This window comes from Schistocerca gregaria, chromosome X, assembly GCF_023897955.1.
Source record: "Schistocerca gregaria isolate iqSchGreg1 chromosome X, iqSchGreg1.2, whole genome shotgun sequence".
Taxonomy (NCBI): domain Eukaryota; kingdom Metazoa; phylum Arthropoda; class Insecta; order Orthoptera; family Acrididae; genus Schistocerca; species Schistocerca gregaria.
In genome coordinates this window covers 559,595,108-559,618,570 of record NC_064931.1, presented here as the reverse complement: position 1 = coordinate 559,618,570, position 23,463 = coordinate 559,595,108, and the positions used below count along the sequence as shown (strand labels likewise).

At 38.0% G+C, this 23,463-nt stretch overlaps 1 protein-coding gene across 1 annotated transcript in view; it reads left to right on the top strand.

The window, feature by feature from the left end:
* Positions 1-23,463, top strand: part of LOC126297704 (segment polarity protein dishevelled homolog DVL-3) — a 118,371-nt gene that overhangs the window by 52,665 nt on the left and 42,243 nt on the right. The window contains 3 exon segments of the mRNA XM_049988833.1: positions 7,533-7,776; positions 11,190-11,318; positions 14,073-14,200. Of these exon segments, the coding sequence (XP_049844790.1) occupies positions 7,533-7,776; positions 11,190-11,318; positions 14,073-14,200 (501 nt within the window).

The window sequence follows — 23,463 nt, the reverse complement described above, 5'->3', positions numbered from 1 at the left end:
AAAAGAAAAGATGTAAGTCAAGAACCTGTGTGACAATACCATTATATCTTGGATCTTTCCCTACAGACCAACTATCTGTAGATATTGCTGTTACACTAGTCGTACAGGAAGCCTGGGAAGCAACAGTGATTTGAGAGGGAACTTTGGGCAAGGCAATTTGTTTAACAATGATACAGTGGAGCTGTAACAGCTATTAACATCTGGCTAAAATCAAGCAGTTAGTGTGTGTTTTCCCCATAATATGTGTTGCTGTGCAGGAATCTTTGTTATTGGAGGGTCACCTGCCTACACTCAGGAACAACCATGTTTTTAGTAACAGTAGAGATATCGCATTGAGGGCTTAGAAGGTATTTGCACATTGGTAGGGTCATCCACTTTTAGTAAGAAAGTACTATAGAATACTGCTTTTGAGGTCATAGTTGCTAGAATCTACCTACCTTGGTAATGATTTGCAACTTGTACCTCCAACCCAGATAGATATATACACTAGGGTGACAAGTCATGGGATACCTTCTAATATCGTGTGGAACCTTCTTTAGGCCATCATAGTGTGGCAACTCGACGTGGCATGGACTCAACCCAAGTCCTTGGAAGCCCCCTGCAGAAATATTGAACCATGCTGTCGATGTAGCTGTCCATAATTCGGAAGTCTTGTTGGTGCAGCATTTTGTTCACCAACTAACCCCTCAGCTATGTCTCATAAATGTTTGACGGGATTCATATTAGGTGAAGTGATGGGCCAAAACATTCACTCGCATTGTCCAGAATGTTCTTCCAACTAGTCGCGAACAAATATGGCCTGATGACATATTTGGGAACATGAAGTTCATTAATGGCAGCAAATGGTTTACCAGTAGCTGGTCGTAACCGTTTCCAGCCAATGATTGGTTCATTTGGACCAGAGGACCCAGTCCATTCCATGTAAATGCAGCCCATTACATTATGGAGCCACCACCAGTATCTTGTTGACAACTTGCATCCATGGCTTGGTGGGATCTGCACCGCACTTGAACCCTATCACCAGCTCTTACCAACTGAAATTGGGACTTGTCTGACCAGGCCACAATTTTCCAATTGTCTAGGGTCCAACTGATAAGATCACAAGCCCAGGGGAGGTGCTGCAGGCGATGTGCTATAAGTAAAGGCACTCACGTCAGTCATCTGCTGCCATAGCCTATTACTGCTAAATTTCACTGCACTGTCCTAAAGGATACATTCGTTTACATCTCAAATTGATTTTTGTGGTTATTTCACACAGTGTTGCTTGTCTGTTAGCACTGACAACTCTCCTGCAAACACCACTGCTCTTGGTCATTACGTGAAGGCCATCGGCCACTGTATTGTCTGTGGTGAGAGGTAATGCCTGAAATTCAGTATTCTCGTCACTCTCTTGACACTGTGGATCTCGGAATATTGGATTCGCTAATGATGTCCGAAATGGGATGTCCCAGGCATGTGGCTCCAAGTACCATTCTGTGTTCAAAGCCTGTTAATTCCTTTCGTGCTGCCATAATCACATTGGAATCCTATCCACAGAAATCACCTGAGTAAAAATGACAGCTCCGCCAATGCCCTGCCCTTTTATAACTTGTGGACACAGTTCTAATGCCATCTGTGTATGTAGATATCACTATTCCATGACTTTTGTCTCTTCACCTACATTAAAACCCTGTATTTACAAATATTCTTTTAAGGAATCCACACTTTTCACAAGTATTTCTGTCAGTTCCTATTACATTTCCGTAAGAACATAGTTACTGACATATGGGTTTAACAAACTCTGCTTTAAAAAAAACTCTGTTTTCAAAGATAATATATTAAACAGTTTGCAAACTGAAACCAAGTTATGATTTGATTCTTAACATTTTTAAACAAGTTTTGTGAAATTGGTGTTACAGAAAATATAATTCACAATTTTTCCCCCATCAGATGTTATAGTTTTTGGTTGATAATTACAAACATGTCAATTTCCGCGCATAGGTCACTTTACCCAATGTCCCATAAAATGTTTCTATCTATTGCTCACATTGTGTTGTTTATTGGAATGTTGAATTCTACACTGCAAAGTTTGCGTAGTTGTGGCCTTCAAATGCCACTGTGCAAATTCAGCAGAAGCTGACAAGTATTTGTGATGTTGAAGACACTTAGAATGTTAAACTTGTCGACTTTATAAATAAATATGATTTGGCACCATCTTCTCTGTAGGCCATGAAATGAAAAAAAAGAAGGCATTCCTGAATGCTGAAACTCACTGGCCATCTAAGCTTAAAAAAGAGAGAACATTCATGCTTCATTTTTTAAATGAACCTACATACTTTAAGTTAAACTGCATAGTTATCTATTAAAATCAAAATTTTTGTGATTATCTGGTATAAATCTACATTCAGTTTTCCCCTCAATTCTGCCATATCCATGATGCTAAAGTAACAATGGAGAACAGAGAAAGATGATCTGCAGTTTGTTGTGTGGTTGAAGCTGAAGATCAAAAGTTGTTTATTTTCTGCACTAAAACTTCATGTCAGCCTACAGAAAGTTCTACTTTTTGTATTAAAACTTCTTATACGGCTGCTTTTTCCCCCCCCCCACACAATTGGAATATGAAATACATAGTCATGAACATTCCAGAAGCTTTCAGTAAAATCCAAAAGCTCATCTTTTTTTCTGTGGAGTTAATGATGGTAACAGGATAGGTTCAGGTGACAGACAACAATAAGTGTAAAAAGTGTGGAATTACTGGAGGGAACTGAGTAGTTCACAGTCACTAAAGGGTAGTCTCTCACCCAAGCAGATTACCAGTTAGATCTGGTAATTTTACAGTTTATTACTTAGGTGTGACACCATACGTGATAAACTGCCCGGCTTAAATGTAGATGTGTAGGTTCCTTAAGGACTTAAAAACCATCCTCTTAAAATAAATAAAACAAAAATAAAAAGAAACTGCCATAACCTTTCTTACCAAAATATAAGTGTTGAAAGGTAAACAGTAGACTTGAAAAGTAGCGAACATTGGTAAATGAATATTTTGAAACAGTTAATATCGGATTAGGATCTAGAATTATTTTTTTTTCTGATGGAACTGCGGTTTACTGTAATTTACAGAATGTTTTAAAAATTGCTTTCACAACCTTTAGGGGCACCGTGTTTCTTCCTGCTAACTGTACAAGTCACCTGTAGACGTGGGCATAATTCATCCTGTGTAAGCTAAATACAGAGAGAAGAGATGATGATTATTATTATACTTCCGGATGCTGTTGCAGATATTCGAGCAAGTGTGGCATGCAGTGTGTGGTTGCAATGATGACATCCTAGCTTTTGCACATCAGATTTATGTAAGTGACTATATGATGATTGTGGAAAGATCAAATCAGAGATAGGTGAAAGGGGGGGGGGGGGGGTGATTGTGATGATGAAGAGGAGGATTCAGTTGCACTAAGCTTTTACACATTCCATGTAGATGAGTTGGCTCTAGCCAGTGTCAACCACCTACAGCAACACTTCGTGTCAGTATGTTGTTCTGACGCGGAAAGGGAAATTACACTTACTGATAAATGCCTATTGAGTTTGTGAAAAATGTGTGGTATTAAAATATATTTTAGAACTTGCTAGGATTAAGTCATGTTCATTTATGATTAAATAGTGCTACCTAAATGTCTTAGAAGTCTCCAAATTATGTTAATGGGTCACTTAATTAGCGTACTGGAGCTATATCCAAATTTAACTGAAAAATATTTTAGTCCCCAGAGATTTGGTCAAAAAGTGGTTGTACTGTATTCATATGTATTATAAAAATGGATCTATGTATACATGTACATATGCTCCACCTCTCCTCCTGAACCATTTGACCGATTTCAACCAAACGTGGTATACCTATCACTTACCGTCTGGAAAGAATCAATGTGGGGATACAAGAACCTCCTACCTATCAAGGGGATGGGTACGGGTGTGAAAAAGCTGTATAGCCCACCAGGTGTGAATACCCATACTTTAATCAACCATTAATTGAGGCTGAGAGCACTTAGCGAATTGCCACAAACTTTACACACTACTGTAATTTCAAACAATCGTGAAATTTTTTCTCACGGACAACCTCCAAAAAATGATAAAAGGAAAAAAGTTTATCGCATACTACATTTTCACTGTTTGTACAGTAAAACTGCAAAATGAAGAATGATATCTGAATTTATTACTTCTTTACTGCTAATTACATTTGACACACATTTGCAGACGGTATTTTCATATACCACTTAATGTATCTGCAAAATTATATCATTGTATGATACACAGTTCAGAAGATATGGCATCATAGACATTGACCAGTATGAAAATGAAACTACAGAGTAAAATTCACTAAAAATACTAGTGAAATATGTGTGGTACGTGTTAAATATGTGTGAGGTATATTTGGCATGTACATATGTGGGCAAAGGCACAGGCGGAAAGCTCATCTCAAACCCCTGGAATTATTTCAACCAAATTTGGTACACACATGAGTTATACTATGGAAAGAAATATTGTTGGGGTAAGAACCACCAGCCTCCTGTTGGAGAGGGGGTGGTGATACAGAGAGAGAAAGAAGAGGAGCAAGTGGATTTAGATGGGAAGAGGTGGGATTGACAGAGATGGCAGGCAGGAGGAGATGGACAGAGAGAGGGATAGGAGGAGATAACAGAGAGAGGGGAAAGAGGAGATGAATCAATAGAAGATTAAATACATACCTGGGCAACACTGAGTACTCAGCTAGTATTTAGTAAAGACATGGAAGAACTATATAATAGTTACCCCTTCCCTGGTGGGTGATTTCAAGGAGACATCACTCCACTAGTAATCTAATTTTATATGAATGGCAGAGAGCAAAACTAAATCATTTAATCAAACAACAGAAGCAGAATTATTGAAACAGTATGAAGTGTCGATTAATGGATGTGAAAAAGATGCCAAAGTGTGGACAAAATTGTGGCATATTGATAGACCTTCTATCCCTGCTGGAATATCTGCAGTGTTAGCTTCAGGAGTATTTCATACTAATCTTTTCAACATAGTCGTGAGTTGTTATGCTGAAATGCCATCTCAAAAAACCACAGCTTTTACTTGGAATCAAATTTTAGCAGGACCTAGTATTGTATCTTTTAACACCTGACAGATAGAGATGTATAATGCCCTTTTACAGACTTCACCACCTTTGTGACGATTTTTGACAACATTTGGCAAGGGGAAATTTTTCCCAACCAGTGGACTGAAAGTACAATTGTACCATTGGACCAAGATTGAAAATTGGTAAATCAGTCACTCACTCACTCACTATAGACAACTTCCGACCAATCATTTTAGTGATGACCATATGTAAAGCCGTGGAATGAACGAATGAATGATTGGTTGGTCATAGATTTCTTTGGTGTCTGGAGAAAAGAAAACTGTCTTTAACATTTCAATGCAGATTTTGAAGATTCAGATCCACAACCAACCAACTTTTACGACTGGAGTTTGCTGTCAAAGAGGCCTTCACACTTGGGTGACACCAGCTTGCAAGGCAACTTACCATCTGTTGTTAAAAATTTGTCATCCCATTGGCATTTCTGAGTTAAAGTTGGTACAGCCATTATTTATCAACATGTACAGGAAAGCAGGATTCTACAGGGTTCAGTCTTGAGTGTTACCCCCTTCACAGTTACCATAAATAGAATTTCTACTGTTTTGGGATGAAATATGTTGGCATCCATGTATGTCAACAACTTGTGTGTGTACTACAGTTACCCTTTAGTATTCTCAGTGGAATATCATCTTCAGACAGCTTTTCAGAAGACATAGGCATGTGCCCAAAATCAGGGGTTTAGTTTTTCGCCTACAAAATCCTCAGTCATTCACTTTTGCAGAATTCGATCAGCCCACCCGCATCTTGTCAGCTTACCTCAGTCCAGACAGTAATGACAAATCATATCGCACTATACTTGAAGTCTTTATCACCTGTTTTAAAAAGGTTGGCTTGATATGTCTGGTAAATTTCTGTGAAAGAATTGAACATTTTTGTTGCTACTTCATGATTGTTAAGCTTGATTATTCCAGGGAACACACAAAGAATTTCAACAATGTATAACATTCAGTTCATTGTTGACAGCCGTCTGAATTGATCAGTATGTCAGCTGCGATTGAAAATGGAGGAAACAGTTTCATGCCATTATTAAACATTTTCATTTGAAGAGTTGCATGCTGTGGCTTTCTAGTTATGGTCAGCGCAAAGGAAACTATTGACAGAATCCCTGATATGGTAATGCAAGACCACCAGATGAAAATTCATGAGGTTGCTGAGACTGTAGGCATCTTAACTGAGGGATGCATAATATCCTGCTTGGAGAATTGGCTATGAAGAAGTGTGAGGGATAGGTGCCGTGACTGCTCAGTCAACCAAAAGCAAATCCAGCACAATGTTCAACACAATGTCTGTTGATGTTTTATCACAATTCACAAGACTTTTTGTGTCAGTTTGTGACATTTGATGAAACCCGGATCCATCATTACACACTAGATTAAAACTGCAGTCAAAACACTGGACAGAGGCTGGTGAAATTGCACTGAAGAAGGCAAAGGCCATTTTGTCAACTGATTAGGTGATGGCCACTTTTTTGGGATTCCCAAGGAATAATCCTCATAGATTACTTAAAAAAAGGTAGATCTATAACTGGACCCTATTATCCATCATTGTTGGAGCATTTGAAACTTGTGGTGGCTGAAAAAAGACCAAGTTTGACATGCAAAAAAGTGTTCTTTTACCAGGATACTGCATCATCTCTCACATTAGCGATGATAACCTCAAAAGTGCATGAATTGGGCTTTGAATTTGTTCCTTGTCCACTCTATTCACCAGACTGAGGCCCAGGTGACTTCTTCCTGTTCCCTAATTTGAAACTTTGTCTTGCTGGGAAGAAATTTTCGTCAGATTAGGAAGCGATAGTTGCAATCAAAGACTATTTTGTAAAGTTTGACAACCAATTTTTCCAAGGGGATGAAAAAGCTGAAGGGCTACTGGACAAAGTTTATATCTCTCAAAGTAGACCACGTCAAGAAATAAGGTGAGTTGTTTACGAAACCAACATTTTTCTTGCTTTTTCACCAGACTTATCAAATCACCCTTGTTTATCAAATTATTTTTCCTGTGTGTGATGCCTCTCATAGTGTCATTTCAGAGGAAGGAAGGAGGTATAGTTGTGGCTGTAGGCTATAGTGTTGAAGAAATAAAAATATTAATTTACCATAGGATATGTTTTGATTATATTGAAAATGTTTTTGTTGTTGGTGGAAGCATGTAATACCATGAAACCTGTATATTGCATGTCTCGTATTCTGTACTCAAAAACAATTATCATCTTTTGTGTCATAGTGCAGTCAATAGTTACTGCTTTTTTTACTGTATAGTAAATGTTAATTGTTGTACATTCCCTTATAGGCTCTCTTACAACCCCAATTGAAGAATATAGTAGGTAGTATGTTTACAGCATGTGTCTTAGGATTTAACTTTATTTTTCTTCTCGTTTTGATAGATCACAGTAGTGTTTCAAGACTGCATTTGGGACGAAGGCGGCCTCAGCGGAGGAGAAGACATAGAGCTCCACCAGCTGTTTCCAGAACGTCATCATTTTCATCCATCACAGATTCTACAATGTCCCTGAACATCATCACTGTTACACTCAATATGGACACTGTAAATTTCCTGGGAATAAGTATTGTTGGCCAGAGTAACAAAGGAGGTGATGGAGGCATTTATGTTGGCTCTATTATGAAAGGGTAGGTCATCATTTTCTTATTGTTGTGAGTAACTACTACTTTCTATAAACACAATCTTGTGGCTTTTAAGAGTTCTTGATAAATTTAACAATTTGTGCTGTTTAGTTTCTGGAAAGAATTAGATAATGCAAAGTTATGGATTTCTCACAGCTTCAGTTGGGATTGTAAATAAACATTTCTCCATGAAAAATGGCCTTAAGATGGGTGTTCAGTTACTCATAGTAAATGTCATAAAGTATCGCACTAGCTAGTAAACCAGAGTAAATTTTGTTAGGAATGAGTAGCCATGATTTTTTTCATGCAACCAACACTAGCACTGATAGATGCATGCCGCTTTTGTGACTGTGATGCGTGGCACTTATGTGACTGTAAATCACTTTCACACTTTGTGTGCATGTTAGAACTGTTCTCAGATTTTGAAAATAGAGAATTACTCAATCATATTTCCAATTAGACGTGGATTTGCCCACTCCTTCCTTATTACTTCTTTTGTGTTTCACACCATTGGCCCCATGTGATGACAAAACATAGTTTACAGTGTCCTTACTCAGTCCTTATACTTCTACCACTGTGGATGTTTATTGTCTTTTGCCATGTAGCCCTTAATTTCAGACCTTATAAGCTGTGCGATTAAAAGGAAACCATGACAATCTTTGAACCCTGGGACCATATTTTTTAACTAGTTCATCTGTAACCTATTAGAGGCAACTATTGTTTATTGTAAGATAAGAAATCTAATAAATTACCTTTTCTGCAGTTGTCTGATATTGGTTTTTTTCTGTTGCAGCCAGTTTTTCTGTAACTATTTGAGTGTATAGTATCAGTATACTCCTTTTTTACCATGAGCTATTGAAAGCCATTAGAAAAAATTGTTTTATGGAAAAATATAGTTATTTCTGAATCTCAGTAGATAATAAAAGTGTAGTGTGTTAACTGTGTACTATCACTTACTAATACAGTGCACTCAAAACATACACTCCTGGAAATTGAAATAAGAACACCGTGAATTCATTGTCCCAGGAAGGGGAAACTTTATTGACACATTCCTGGGGTCGGATACATCACATGATCACACTGACAGAACCACAGGCACATAGACACAGGCACCAGAGCATGCACAATGTCGGCACTAGTACAGTGTATATCCACCTTTTGCAGCAATGCAGGCTGCTATTCTCCCATGGAGACGATCGTAGAGATGCTGGATGTAGTCCTGTGGAACGGCTTGCCATGCCATTTCCACCTGGCGCCTCAGTTGGACCACCGTTCGTGCTGGATGTGCAGACCGCGTGAGACGACGCTTCATCCAGTCCCAAACATGCTCAATGGGGGACAGATCCGGAGATCTTGCTGGCCAGGGTAGTTGACTTAAACCTTCTAGAGCACATTGGGTGGCACGGGATACATGCGGACGTGCATTGTCCTGTTGGAACAGCAAGTTCCCTTGCCGGTCTAGGAATGGTAGAACGATGGGTTCGATGACGGTTTGGATGTACCGTGCACTATTCAGTGTCCCCTCGATGATCACCAGAGGTGTACGGCCAGTGTAGGAGATCGCTTCCCACACCATGATGCCGGGTGTTGGCCCTGTGTGCCTCGGTCGTATGCAGTCCAGATTGTGGCGCTCACCTGCACGGCGCCAAACACGCATACGACCATCATTGGCACCAAGGCAGAAGCGACTCTCATCACTGAAGACGACATGTCTCCATTCGTCCCTCCATTCACGCCTGTCGCGACACCACTGGAGGCGAGCTGCACGATGTTGGGGCGTGAGCGGAAGACGGCCTAACGGTGTGCGGGACCGTAGCCCAACTTCATGGAGACGGTTGCGAATGGTCCTCGCCGATACCCCAGGAGCAACAGTGTCCCTAATTTGCTGGGAAGTGGCGGTGCGGTCCCCTACGGCACTGCGTAGGATCCTACGGTCTTGGCGTGCATCCGTGCGTCGCTGCGGTCCGATCCCAGGTCGACGGGCACGTGCACCTTCCGCCGACCACTGGCGACAACATCGATGTACTGTGGAGACCTCACGCCCCACGTGTTGAGCAATTCGGCGGTACATCCACCCGGCCTCCCGCATGCCCACTATACGCCCTCACTCAAAGTCCGTCAAGTGCACATACGGTTCACGTCCACGCTGTCGCGGCATGCTACCAGGGTTAAAGACTGCGATGGAGCTCCGTATGCCACGGCAAACTGGCTGACACTGACGGCGGCGGTGCACAAATGCTGCGCAGCTAGCGCCATTCGACGGCCAACACCGCGGTTCCTGGTGTGTCCGCTGTGCCGTGCGTGTGATCATTGCTTGTACAGCCCTCTCGCAGTGTCCGGAGCAAGTATGGTGGGTCTGACACACCGGTGTCAATGTGTTCTTTTTTCCATTTCCAGGAGTGTATTTCCACCAGATTGGAATGCGATATGCTGCCCATCCAGTGTTAAAAATAATTTTGTTATGTTAGCCACATTCTGTATACAGAAACATATGACTAGGTGTTCATTGGATGCAAGTACTCAAGTAATATGTGCAACTGGGGGAGGAGAGGGGAACCCCTCAAATGTTTGTGATCTCTCCCCCACCACCCTTGCCCGTCTCATACCATTACACTCTGCCCTACATGACAGTGCTCTTCATGTGTTCAGTATTCAGTTTCAGTATATTCACCATTGACCACTTACAGCGGAATAGGTCTGAACATTAAATATGCAATTAACAATAACTTTACAGCAAAGTTTTTACAGTTTAATTCCACTTCTTTTAGGAATATTCTTATATACTAATGTCAATGATTATTTCAAAATATTCTGTTATCTTATAAAATGGGTGTTTGAGTAACCAGTCATAAATCTTACATTTGAAAATATTCCTGGTCAGTGACCGAGCAGATGCTGGAAGTTTATTGAAGAGTTTTAAACTTATTATTTTGTGTGTGTTTGCAGTCTTTGTGAGTCTGTGTCTTGGTTTGTTGAAGTCCAGTTTGCCTCTGGTGTTGTGGGGATGTATGTTCTCTCTGGTCTCGAACTCATTTAAGTTGCTTTTGACATAAAGCAGTGGTGTGTAGCTGTATAGATTCACAACAGTTAATATCATGCAAGACAAGCAATACACAGCGTGTGGCACACAAGTAAGAACTGCAGTTAGTTACTACATTACACATATCATTTTATGCAGTGAAATAGCAGTCACAAAGATATTTTAATTGGAGTTTAATCTTCCTTTGTTCCTTTCAAGATAGTTTTTTTAATTTATTTATTTCAGAGCAACATAAAGAGACACGTTAGTGCTATTATGAGAAAATGTATTTCTCTCTCTCTCTCTCTCTCTCTCTCTCTCTCTCTCTCTCTCTCTCTCTCTCTCTCTCTCTCTCTCTCTCTCTCTCTCTCTCTCTAATAAATAATCTGAATTGTTTTAGGGGTGCGGTAGCCTTAGATGGTCGAATTGAACCTGGTGATATGATACTTCAAGTTAATGATATTAATTTTGAGAACATGTCCAATGATGAGGCAGTTCGTGTACTTAGAGAAGTTGTTCAGAAACCAGGGTAAGCCAAATATTTGTACTACACTAATATAGTATATATTACTATTTAGTTTCATGATAATATGTAGTGAAAATTAAGAGCTGCATTAAATTTGTTTTTGTGTGATCTTTTTTTAATCTAATGCAATTGAATAAACAGAGTGGAACTGTTGTACATAAATCCTACTCGGTGAAAAAATATTACAGCTGTCGATCACTACATACCATTATGCATTGTGTGTGTCATTTTACTAATATTGTATTTGTCTACAGTCAATGGCAGTGGTTGGATTTGTAACCATGATACAGTCAAATTTATTTTTATTTTGTAGACTTTCTCAAGACAAGAATGTCAGTAAAAAGTGTAATGACAATACTGGGCACAGTGCAACAGCTGGAATATGCACCAATAATATTGTTTCCAGTGTAGGAAAAAGAAATGCATGATTTACATATAACAAGAGATAATTTTATACTTGCATAAAGGTTTGAACAAAGAAAAAAATTGTATATACATTTTCTCTTTGATTTCCTGTTGCAATTTAAAGAAATCGTATCAACAGCAATGAAATAAATCATACCAAATATTAGGCAGAACTGCCCTCCCCCTCCCTCATGTTACACAAAACAGGTCAGAACACTGTTGCAGAAGCAATTAAAAAAAAAAAAAAAACAGCCAAATTTAAAAGAACACATTGTTACAGAAGCTCAAAATTCAGTGTGAACTTTAATGTGAGATGCTTTTAATAGTTTCCACAGTGAAATTCTGGCAGAAAATTCAGAGAGATTCTGGTCATATGTGAAGTTAAGTAATGGCAAGACAATCAATACATTCACTGCACTGTAATGGTGGTAATGTTACCAACGAAGTGCCACTAAAGCGGCCTTATTAAAATCTATTATTGGAAATTCCTTCATCAAAGATGATGAAGTCAATATTCCAGCATTCGAATCAAGAATTGGTGCCGATATGAGTGACTAAACTAGAGATCCTCGGTGGTGCAAAGCAGCATAAATCACTTAAAAAAAGTCAAGTCCTCTGCTCCAGATTGTATATCAGTTAGATTCCTTTCATAGTATGCTGGCACAATAATCCATACTTGTCAACCATATACAACCACTTGCTTGACAGAAGATCTGTACCTAAAGACAATGTTGCACAGGCAACACCAGTACTCAAAAGGAAGTAGAAGTTATCTAATCAGTTACAGACCCATATCATTGCTGGTGATTTGCCGTGAGATTTTGGAACATACACTCTATTCTAACATTATCAATTACCTCAAGAGGAAGAAGAAAAAAAACAACTGTTGACACACAGTCAGCCTAGATTCAGAAAATGTTATTCATGTGAAACACAACTAGCCCTTCATTCTCACAAAGTAGTGTGTGCTATTGACGGGGGATCTCGGATTGATTATGTATTTCTAGATTTCCAAAATGCTTCTGATATTGTTCCTCACAAGTGGCTTCTAATGAAATTGCATGCCTATGATGTACCATCTCAGTTATCCAACTGGATTTGCGATTTCCTGTCAGAAAGGTTACAATTTGTAGTAACAAACAGAAAATTGTCAAGTAAAACAGAAGTGATATCTGACATTCCCCAAGGAAGTGTTGTAAGTCATCTGCTGTCCTAATCTATCTAAATGATTTAGAAGACAATCTGAGCAGCCCTCTTTGATGGTTTGCAGATGATACTGTCATTTACCATATATGTAGTAAAGTCATTGGAAGAGCAAAACCAATTGCAAGGTGACTTGAGACACAATGCCTGTGTGATGTGAAAAGTGGCAGTTGACTCTAAATAAGGTAAATAGTGTTGTTATCCACATGAATACTAAAAGGAATCCATTACATTTCACAATAAATCACACAAATCTAAAGGCTGTTAAATCAGCTAAATACATACGAATTACAATTATGAACGACTTAAATTGGAATGATCACATAGATAATTTTCTAGAAAAGACAAACCAAAGACTGTGTTTTATTGGCAGAACATGTACGAGATGCAACTGGTCCACTAGAGAGTGTCTATATACTATGCTTGTCAGTCCTTTGGTAGAGTATTGCTGTGCAGTATGGGATCCTTGCCTCCTTCAAAGGAGGACATCATGTTTTCTATTATAGCAAAATTGGGGTCAGAGCATCACAGGTATGATATGCGAAATGGGGTGCGAATCATTAAAACAAAGACTTTTTCAGTGTGATGAAATATTTTCATACAGTGTCAGTCTACAATGTTCTCCGAATGTGAAAATTTTTTAGTGACGCCCACCCACCTACATAGGGAGAAATGATCATTGTAATAAAATAAGAGAAATAAGAGCTCACATGGAAAGCTTTAGATGTTTATTTTTCCTGTGTGCTGTTTGAGCGTGGAATGGTAGAAATAAAGCATGAAAGTATACCCCTTGGCATACACTCAAGTGTGAATTGCAGAATAGTCATGTGTATGTAGAAGGATAGTGTCAGAAAGTGGTAATAGAATTTGTTCATGGTACATTTTATAATAAAGTATTGATTCAGTGTATGTGTGCATTAATTGTAAAACCTGTATGAGAAAGACTAAAAAGATAGTACTTAAACAATTACATGTGTGTTATGCTTTAGGACATGCATACTTAGAATTAGTATTTATTCCCTTATGTTACTTGCAGTCACATGCAGTGTTAAATTATTGTTTCACTTGTAAATTTTTGTTTTGCTTTTATATTAACTCAAAGACTTTTAGTTACATTATTAATTTGTGTTTAAAATTTGTAACTTTCAGTCCTATAAAACTAGTGGTTGCGAAGTGTTGGGATCCAAATCCAAAAGGTTATTTTACAATTCCAAGGACAGAACCAGTACGACCAATTGATCCTGGTGCCTGGGTTGCCCACACAGCAGCAATAAGAGGTTGGTGTTCACATACCATAGGATATCTAATGCTGGCAGAAACATGTACAGGGTATCCCAGGAGGAATAGTTGAGATTCTGGGATATGACAGGAACAATAATTTGAAGCAAAAAAAAAAGTCTAGTAAGCATGGGTTGTAGAATACATACCTTAAGAGCTATGAGCAGTTCTTCATCTTCACTACCATGAAACACATTTCTTCTACTGATCAAGTGCCCATAGCACTTAAGGTATGTGTTTTAGACCTCATGATCTCTAGACTTTTTTTTCTGTTTTCTTCCATACTACCTAAAAAAATGGAAAACAAAGCGCTTGCAGGAGAGAGATGTTTCACAGTATCGAAGATGTAGTAGTGCTCATGGCTCTTAAGGTATGCATTTTAAAGTCCATGTTTATCAGACTTTTTTTGCTTAAAATGACCTTTCCTGTTTTATCCCCAATATTGATTATTGGGCCTGTGACACCCTGCATATACAAGATAGTCACAAAAATTGTTTGTGATAATAGTGTCATTGACACTGTGTGCAGAATTGATTTTTAATTTTTGTTAATGAAACCTAAAATTTAATTCTTATGAATATTTTAGTATGACATTCTGAAATAATCGTGCTGTCAGATTGGAAAATCACATGAACATTTGTCAATCTCATAATTATGTAGTTCTTGTCAGATCTTAGTAGCTGTTGTATTTTTAACTGATTTCTCTGAGTATGCAATGTGGCGTAGTTGTTAAAATACTTAAATTCACAGTCAGGAGGACCGGTTTCCCATCGGGCCATCCAGATTAAGGTATTCTTTGGTTTCCATAAATTGATTGACAAATCCTTCTAAAAGGGCACAGCTGATTCATTTCCCAGTCTGAGCTTGTAGTCCATCTGTTATGATATCACCAAGAGAATATTAAACCCCATTCTTCATTTGTTAATTTCTGTACATGTTTCTCACTTTGGGTAGTGGGAATGATCATAAAAAAACTATTTATGCTTCCCGTGGTTGCTCAAATTGTGTTGTCTTTTGTGCCAATTTCTGTTGCTTTGTTAGATATGGTTATCTGCTATCCATATTATTATTCAGTACTGGGACGTCATTGACAGCTAAGAATGGTTCCATTATTTCTCATTTCTTCATATATGTGCCTCAAATATAAAAATGACAGATAGAAGTTTGGCTCAATTTCTCTTTAAAAAGACTATCTGTCAAGGACAGAATAGGAAGCATTATTTTTAAGGAATCAACCACTTAATTATATACCTATAGCTATATATGACAATTTTACAAATTGCAAAAGTTTACAGAGTGAGATTTTCACTCTGCAGCGGAGTGTGCGCTGATATGAAACTTCCTGGCAGATTAAAACTGTGTGCCCGAACGAGACTCGAACTCGGGACCTTTGCCTTTCGCGGGCAAGTGCACTACCATCTGAGCTGCCGAAGCACGACTCACGCCTGGTACTCACAGCTTTACTTCTGCCAGTACCTCGTCTCCTACCTTCCAAACTTTACAGAAGTTCTTCTGCGAATCTTGCAGAACTAGCACTTCAGTATTTATACAGTTTTTATAGTCTGTTTTGTTTGTTTCCACCTTGATTTTTTACTGCCTTTGGCTATTTTGTTATGAATCCTTTCGTACACTTGTAATGCATATAGTATTGGAGTAATTTCTGTGTTATTACATATCCTCCCTGAATATAAGCACATGTATTTCACTTCACCATTTTATGGTGTATTCACGTTTCCAAAATTGCTTAAATGTTTTACTTAACCAACTGACATCTGGATGTTGAGCCTAATTTACCCATTTTGCTAAATGTTACATCCATTATTAATGTTTTCTCATTGCTCATTTCTTTTAACATATTTTTGTACATCAAGCATGATTTTTCCATTAGTGTGGTCTACTCCCATTTCTGTTCGTATTTTCCTCCTGGCGTTAAGTGTGGTGGTCTCTCCCCTCCCCCATTACAGATGGAAATTAAGTCACCTTACTGCTTCTGTCAGGTTTTGGAATTGTGGTTGGTGATGTCGGTTCCTGAGAGAGCAAGGTCAGCAGCAAATCCTAGTAAATTTAAACTTATGTTGTCTTTGGGTCTTCCAGTTTGGATGTTCTTTGGGTTAGTCTTGTGCCATTCCCTCATTATGTATTCTAAAGCACAGTTGAACAGCAGGGGTGCCAAGAGATCTTGTCCTAAACTCGTTTTTATGATAAATGGCCTAAAGAGTTCCCCCCTGAACTTGACTTCTGATACAGTGTTGGTAAAAGTGAGTTCTACCAATTTGATAAATTTTGTATAGATCCCGAAATTTCTTAAGAGTTGTAATATTGAAGATCTATGGATACAATCATAAGCCTTTTTAAAGTCCATGAAGGTTATTACAAGAGGTTTATTTTGTTTCTTGTAATATGCTATGGCTAGTTTTAAAGTGATGATCTGTTCTGCACAGCTTCTCCAAGGTCTGAAGCCTCCTTGGTATTCACCTAATTCTTCCTCTAGTTGTTCTTTGATCCTTTTGTATATGATTCTGGAGAAAATCTTGCATGTGCAGTCTAAGAGAGAGAGACCTCTGTAATTATCTGGGTTGCTTTTATCTCCTTGTTTGTGGAGTGGGTGGATTATGGCTGTGGTCCAATGTTCGGAAAACTTTTCTGTTATCCAGATTCTTGTTAGGGCTATGTGTAAGTATGTTCGAACTGTATCTCTGGCATATTTCCACATTTCTCCGCATGCCTTATAATTTTTTTTTCTCTCTCTGAGTGCTGTTTCCACCTCTTGGATTGTTGGAAGATTTATGAGATCAGATGGAGTCTTGATGGGTGTGTCTGTATTAATTGCTAAAAGTTCCTGGGATTCTTCACAATTTGAAAGTTTACTAAATGCTTTTGCCATGATTTTGGCATTTTTCTTGTCATTATGTGCCATTTTTCCATCTTCCCTTTTCAGCATTAACGTGGGAGAGGCAAAATTTTGTAATTGTCTTACAAACATTTTGTAAAAGTCTCTGGAACTGGTTTTGTGGTAATATTCTTCTATTGAGTCAATTACATCTTTCTGTGATTGTCTCTTGGTTTGGCTGATAATTTGTGTGAACTTTTTCCTGATATTTTTGAGGTTGGTTGCATTTTCTTCTGTGTTGTGTGTTTGAAATTTGTAACCATGCATGATGTCTTTCTTCATGAATTTTGTCACATTCTGAGTTCTACCAGATATGTCTTTTACGTGGGTTCAATGGGCTCAATTTTATGCTTGTTGCCTGAGAATTTGAACCAGTCCTTCTAAATTATTTGTCAGTTTTATGTTTTGTGTGACTTCACTATACTTAGCATTTCTAATTAATTGGTGGGAATCGAGGTTACTCTTTCATTTATTGCACTTTGGTTTCTTTTTAGTGGTGTGAACTTAATTTCGATTTTGATAATGTGATGATCTGAACCTGTATCTACCCCTCTTAATACTTTAACATTGTAGACTTCTCCGTGGAAGAATTTGTCCATAAATACATGAACCAGCTGCCATTCTCCTTTATCTCCAATCATGATGTTTCCAAGATTTAAGTTTGTTTGGCCTCCGTTTGAAGTATGTGGACTTTGAGATCAGTTTGTGTTCCCTATAGAGTTCAACAAGTCTTTGACCATTCTTATTTGTTTGTTTATGTTTAATCCATTTCCCACTGATATCCCAGTATTTCTTTTCTCTTCCGAGTTGGGCATTGAAGTCCCCTAACAGGATCTCAACATTGTTAATATTTACTTGGTTTATTGTTTGGCCAATGAGATCCCAAAAATTTTCCACTTCTTTCCTATTCTTTGTTAGAAAATTCTTCTAGTTAGTAGGGGCATGGGCCTTAATGACGGTATAAATTTTGTTGGATGCTTTTAAACTCAAAGTTGCAATTCTCGGGAAGATGGCTTGAAAAACGATAATTGAATCTATTATTTTCACATTGACTAGAAACCCAGTTCCAAATTGGGGACATTCTTTCATAACCCTTATTCTAGGTTTCCCATTGCAAATTCTGTAACCTTGTGATTTGAATGGCTCTTCTGTAGTATTTCTCATTTCCTGGAGTCCTGCTACCAAAATTTTCTGTTTATGTTATTCATCCATCAACTAATTTAGTTCTCCTGCATTAATTAGAGAATTAATATTATGAGTTGCAATGTAGTTGATCAGATCTTGTTTGATCCTGTTCTTATGAACTGGCATAAGAATGGATGGTTGCTAATGCTCCGACTCATTGACACCTTCTAGATGGCTACCCACTAATCCGATGTAGCCTTCTCCTGCTTTCTTGGACAGAACGGTGGAAATTTTTTTGCTAAAAGACCGTTACATCGTTGACTTATGAAGGTAGTTAACCTTGGGTGGAGCAAGCTCCGATTTACAACTATGGTTGTCAACCGCAGAAGCACAATCCTAGATTTCCTCCTAACCCACTAAGGTATCATTTTCCCGCCAATACTCAGGTGGCTGATTGCAGTGGTTTCCCATTGGGCGATGGGGTTGCCATGTCCCTATGTCAAGTAAATTAATTATTAATAATAGTTATATTTCTGAACCTTTTCTTGATAACAGTCCACTAAATTGTAATTTATTGATGTTACTGAAGCTAGAGTTTGTATGAAACAAGAAAGGACAAAATTAATATGAAAAATTACAAGGAGACAGTATGTCTGGCCAGTACTTATCCTTCTGGAGACAGAGTTGCTGTATTGCTGATGTACACATTAAAAGTACAAAAAACCTGTAACTAACTTTCGGCACTGTCATTTCACTCATTGAGAGTCTTCTAGGACATAAACGGGGTGTACACACCCTGGGAGATGGAGATCCCAGAAAAAATTGAGATTTTTTTAGAATTCTATGAATTTTTCATTGTTTTAGTTTTCAGGTAAATTTTTGTAATTTTGACTTACAAGAATGGATACTGTAATTAAAAATTTTAATTTACCCGGCTATTGCAGAATAATACTGCAGAGATAAAACGTCAATGAGAGAGTAACACCAAAATAAAACTTTGCTTTTGATGAGTGTGATGTTACAACTGTTTACAATTTTAACAGGCTGTGGGAAAATGTTGCGAATGATGATTTGAGAAACGTTAATTAGAAAATTTCCTTTTACGCAAGATGAGTTACGTTCCATGTGAGAATGTGCGATGAATTACTTAAATAACGGAGTGTTTGACTGTCATTCAAAACTGAACATTTTGAGGACCACCCACTTAGAAAAAATTAGGACCTAGGAGACCAGGGTTTATGCCATTTTTTAAAATTTTTCTGCGTCGCTTGTGTTTGACATATTTTAAAAGATAACACACTGTGTAAATTACAAAGGATCAAGGTTAATTTTTCATATTTATTTTAGTTCTTTCATAGATTACAAATTATGCAATAAAAATATAATTCTCCTTAAAAAAGGGGGGGCGCGGGTGGAGTGAGTTCTTGAGAAGTTTCACACGTAATTTGTACTTTCGAAAAATATGCAATGTATGTGTTGCTGCATATTGGAGATCTTTCCAACACACATCGTTTTGTTGCTGGGTTGCATTTCCTAAAGTGCTGGGAAGTTCGATGTTGCTGTATAAAACCTTTTATCATTCAAAGGATCGGTAAGTTTTACAACTCTGAGGGAAAGTATATCATCACTTAACATTGAAAAAAAAAAAAGACTTTCACCTGGGAAAATATGTATTTTCACCCCATAAAAAGTGTTTTTAACTGTGAAATCTGGGAAAAGTTGTGATGATCCCCCCCCCCCCCCCCCCCCCCCCCCCCCCCCCTGTGCATATACCCGCTGGAAAAACGAAAGCAAGAAAAATATCTGTAGGGTTTTGTTTTGAAGAAAATTAAATAGGAGTTAGCAGCATCACAAATTCACCTAACAAGTTGTGTTCTAGAAGAAGTTACTTTCCCTGGCTAACTGAAACTGAGCAAGATATTGAAGCATTTTGCACACTGGACTTGTATTCAAGCCAATGATGGTTCAGATCCCCACTCAGATCTAAGTTTTACATACATAGAACATATACCAGCATGGTTTCATTGAAATGGGCACTGCCTGTTTCTATTATCATTCCTGAGTCAAATGTTGTGCTCTGTCTAATAACTTTGTTGTTGTTGTTGTTGTTGCAACTTCACATCTTAATCTACCTTCTTTTCAAGCCTTAGTTTGAAAAAAAGACATGCGATGTTGTTCAGAACAACAGATCTGTTGCATCACTGTGGCTCTCAGTAAATTAATGATAAAATAATGTTGTAAAGTCTCTTGGAACACAAAGTGATGATAGGTAATGCAATTTTACAGCATGCTTTAATAAGAGGCCAAAGTATTACCTCAGCAGCTGCACAGTTTGTCTGTAGTTCACTTAAAAAGATGAAGTACTAAGCAACTAGAATGTCTTAAGTCTCTCCAGAGGCCTTGAATTGGTTACATCATGGTATACTTTTATCAGAACTTGCAAATTGCAGTGCCAGTGAAGAATTTGTACCATTACTATAATCATTCATAAAAGACAGAAAATAAACTATGGTCAGAAATAATATAATAAAGAAGTAGTAGAAAGAGAAATATCCATAACATGAAGCATAAATGTTGATTTTTTCCCCCCTCATGTGGGAATAATTTAAATCTTCTATTAGCATAATCTTGTTTGCTTCCTCATCAAGTTAGATTGTAGATAAATCTATTCAGAGTACCTTTGTAGCTACTGAATGCGCGTGGAGCTGCATGAATCCCATTGGTTCTCTGTCTGGCTTACAGGGACTGGAATATGTAGTGCCAGATGTTGTCAAAATTGGCATTTATTTTTGTCAAAAAGATTTTTGCCCAAATTTAAAAGGCTGTCACACTACACGAGTGAATACAAAGCTGTAGTGCTTTGAAATTGACAGTTTACAAAAGTGCTGATTGGGGAACTTTTTGATTGGAATGTTTGCTTTTGCAAAAAGTGTAATGGTTCTCTTCTGAAATGGCCTTTGTTTTTTTCTGTATTTAAGCTTTCAACAAGTGATTGTTCTGTTGAGAAGCAGCAGCATTTTCCGACTGATGAACTGAATTAAAGTGTTTCTTGACATTATTTTTCTTTTCTAACCGGATTAAATGATTACATAATCTGAAAAATATTGCTTTCAACCTTTCATGGGCATTCATACTCATGACCCTATACTTGACAACGCTGCAAATAGAACTGACAAGGCACTTAGCATAGAATTAGAACGGGAAATAAATCTATTCAAATTTTAGGAGAAGAATTTCAGTTTGGAAAACAGAACTTCCCATGTATTTCAACCAATCACGATAATGCTGAGTGCAGACATTATATACTGGCAGACAGCCATGAGCATAAACAAACTAGAATTCTGTCTTCCGGAGGGGACAGGAACAATGTGAGAGAAATGAGCTCCACCTCCCTCTCGCAGTCTACACCCATATTCTGTGAAACCAAAACTGACACTTTGTCACAGGGACCACTGATTCCTTCTAATGTCATGAGTTTCATAATCAAAATCCATGATGGACCAGGATCAGTCCTTTCACTCATTCCAAAATAGAAAACAAGCAAAGCACAACACAACGCATTTGGGAACAGCTACCATGCAGTTGCTTGTTGAGGTTGGCAACATATTGTTAAAGGCCTGACCTCTAGTGTTATTTGCTGCAACCACAGCTCAAGACACGCACCACTTAAAACTGGCACATTAAAAGTGTCCACATTATACCAGCTTTTGAACTTGAGCTAGCAAACAAATGTAGGCATTTCTTTGTTCCAAGAAGCTAGGTCCAACAGCCAAGTACTAGGTTGAATTATGTGACATATTTTACAGATCATTCAGCCACCCCTATTTGCCATTGCAGCATAGCATGGAGTGCACTGATATATTACTATGTTCGTGCACTTTTTATTTTGCAGACACATTATTATGTACATTATCTTTCCAAATTAGGTTTCACCAGCTTATATTCAATACCAGTAAGCAAAAATTGGTTATGTTTTCAACATTTATGTGCAAGAAAATAGTTATTTAAAACACACTTTGAAGCGGGGGTGGTACGCACAAGGGAGAAACTGGCTTTACAGGTGAAGTTGCTGTTGGAACTGTGCAAGTCTGTCACATTTTTGGTAGTCCCTCCATTGCAGTCAGTAGTGCAGGCCATTGGCTCATTGCATTGATGGGTCTGCAAATTGTGAAATCATAAAAAGACGAGTCTGACAAGAAACAGACTATTTGCTTTTAAACAGCATCACAAATCACTTTAGGGATACCACATGTTTATTGGTGGGTGGTAATCCAAGTGTATTCCAGACTTCACTGTACATAGCTGTTGCACCAGTTGCGACAATCCACCCCATAAGTTAAACAGTGTATTGAGATCGTGCAGTCACTAATACACCGTTGCGACTGAGTCTCTTGACGCTATTGTGATTTCATTGCAATTTATTGTGTCATCTTTTAATATTTAACTGTTCTTTAGAAGTTTATAATGATTGCATTCAGCATGCATCCATCAACATCAGATGCCCAGTCAGGATCTGGCATTCACTTCATTTTCATATATTGTAGGGCACCTCTCAGCCAATGAGACATGAATACTACAATTCACGTCACCTGGCTGTCGCGTTTACGGTGCCACGTCACTGAAAATTATCAGCCCCACCTGCAATAACCCCAGTTGGGCACCGGTGCACAATGTTACGCAGAATATTGTATGGTGCATATATTGTGTAGGTATTACACTCTGATCAAATAGTTTATTTGGATACAATTCATCAAGAAATAGTTAAAGGGTTAACAGACTGTTTTTATATTAAACACCAAATACAGTACACTATACTTCAAGAGTTGTTCTTTTTCAGTTTATATTAGTATTTGCTACCACTTAATGAGAGTTTGAACCTCTTAATTATTTTCTCCTTTTACCCATCTATTTTCCATAAAATGTATGTAGTTACAGAATTATAGTGTGTGTCTGCATTAGGTTTCAATGTACTCATTTGGATGCAATGGGCAAGATATATACTCTCCAATCAGTAAGGGCAACTTAGCAATATTCTTATGCAGCTTAGGACTTACTTCCAAGAGTTACACCCAAGTACAAAGGAGTCAGAAATGTCCAATAATTTTTCATATTTTCAGTTGATATGTTGTGGGAAGTTCCAGATTTGATGCCATAGACTTCACTACAATCACAATCTTATTGTGCTTTTTAATTGTTTATGCAAATTATGCAATAACCAATTATTAAAATATCTGTCTCGCGTGTGGT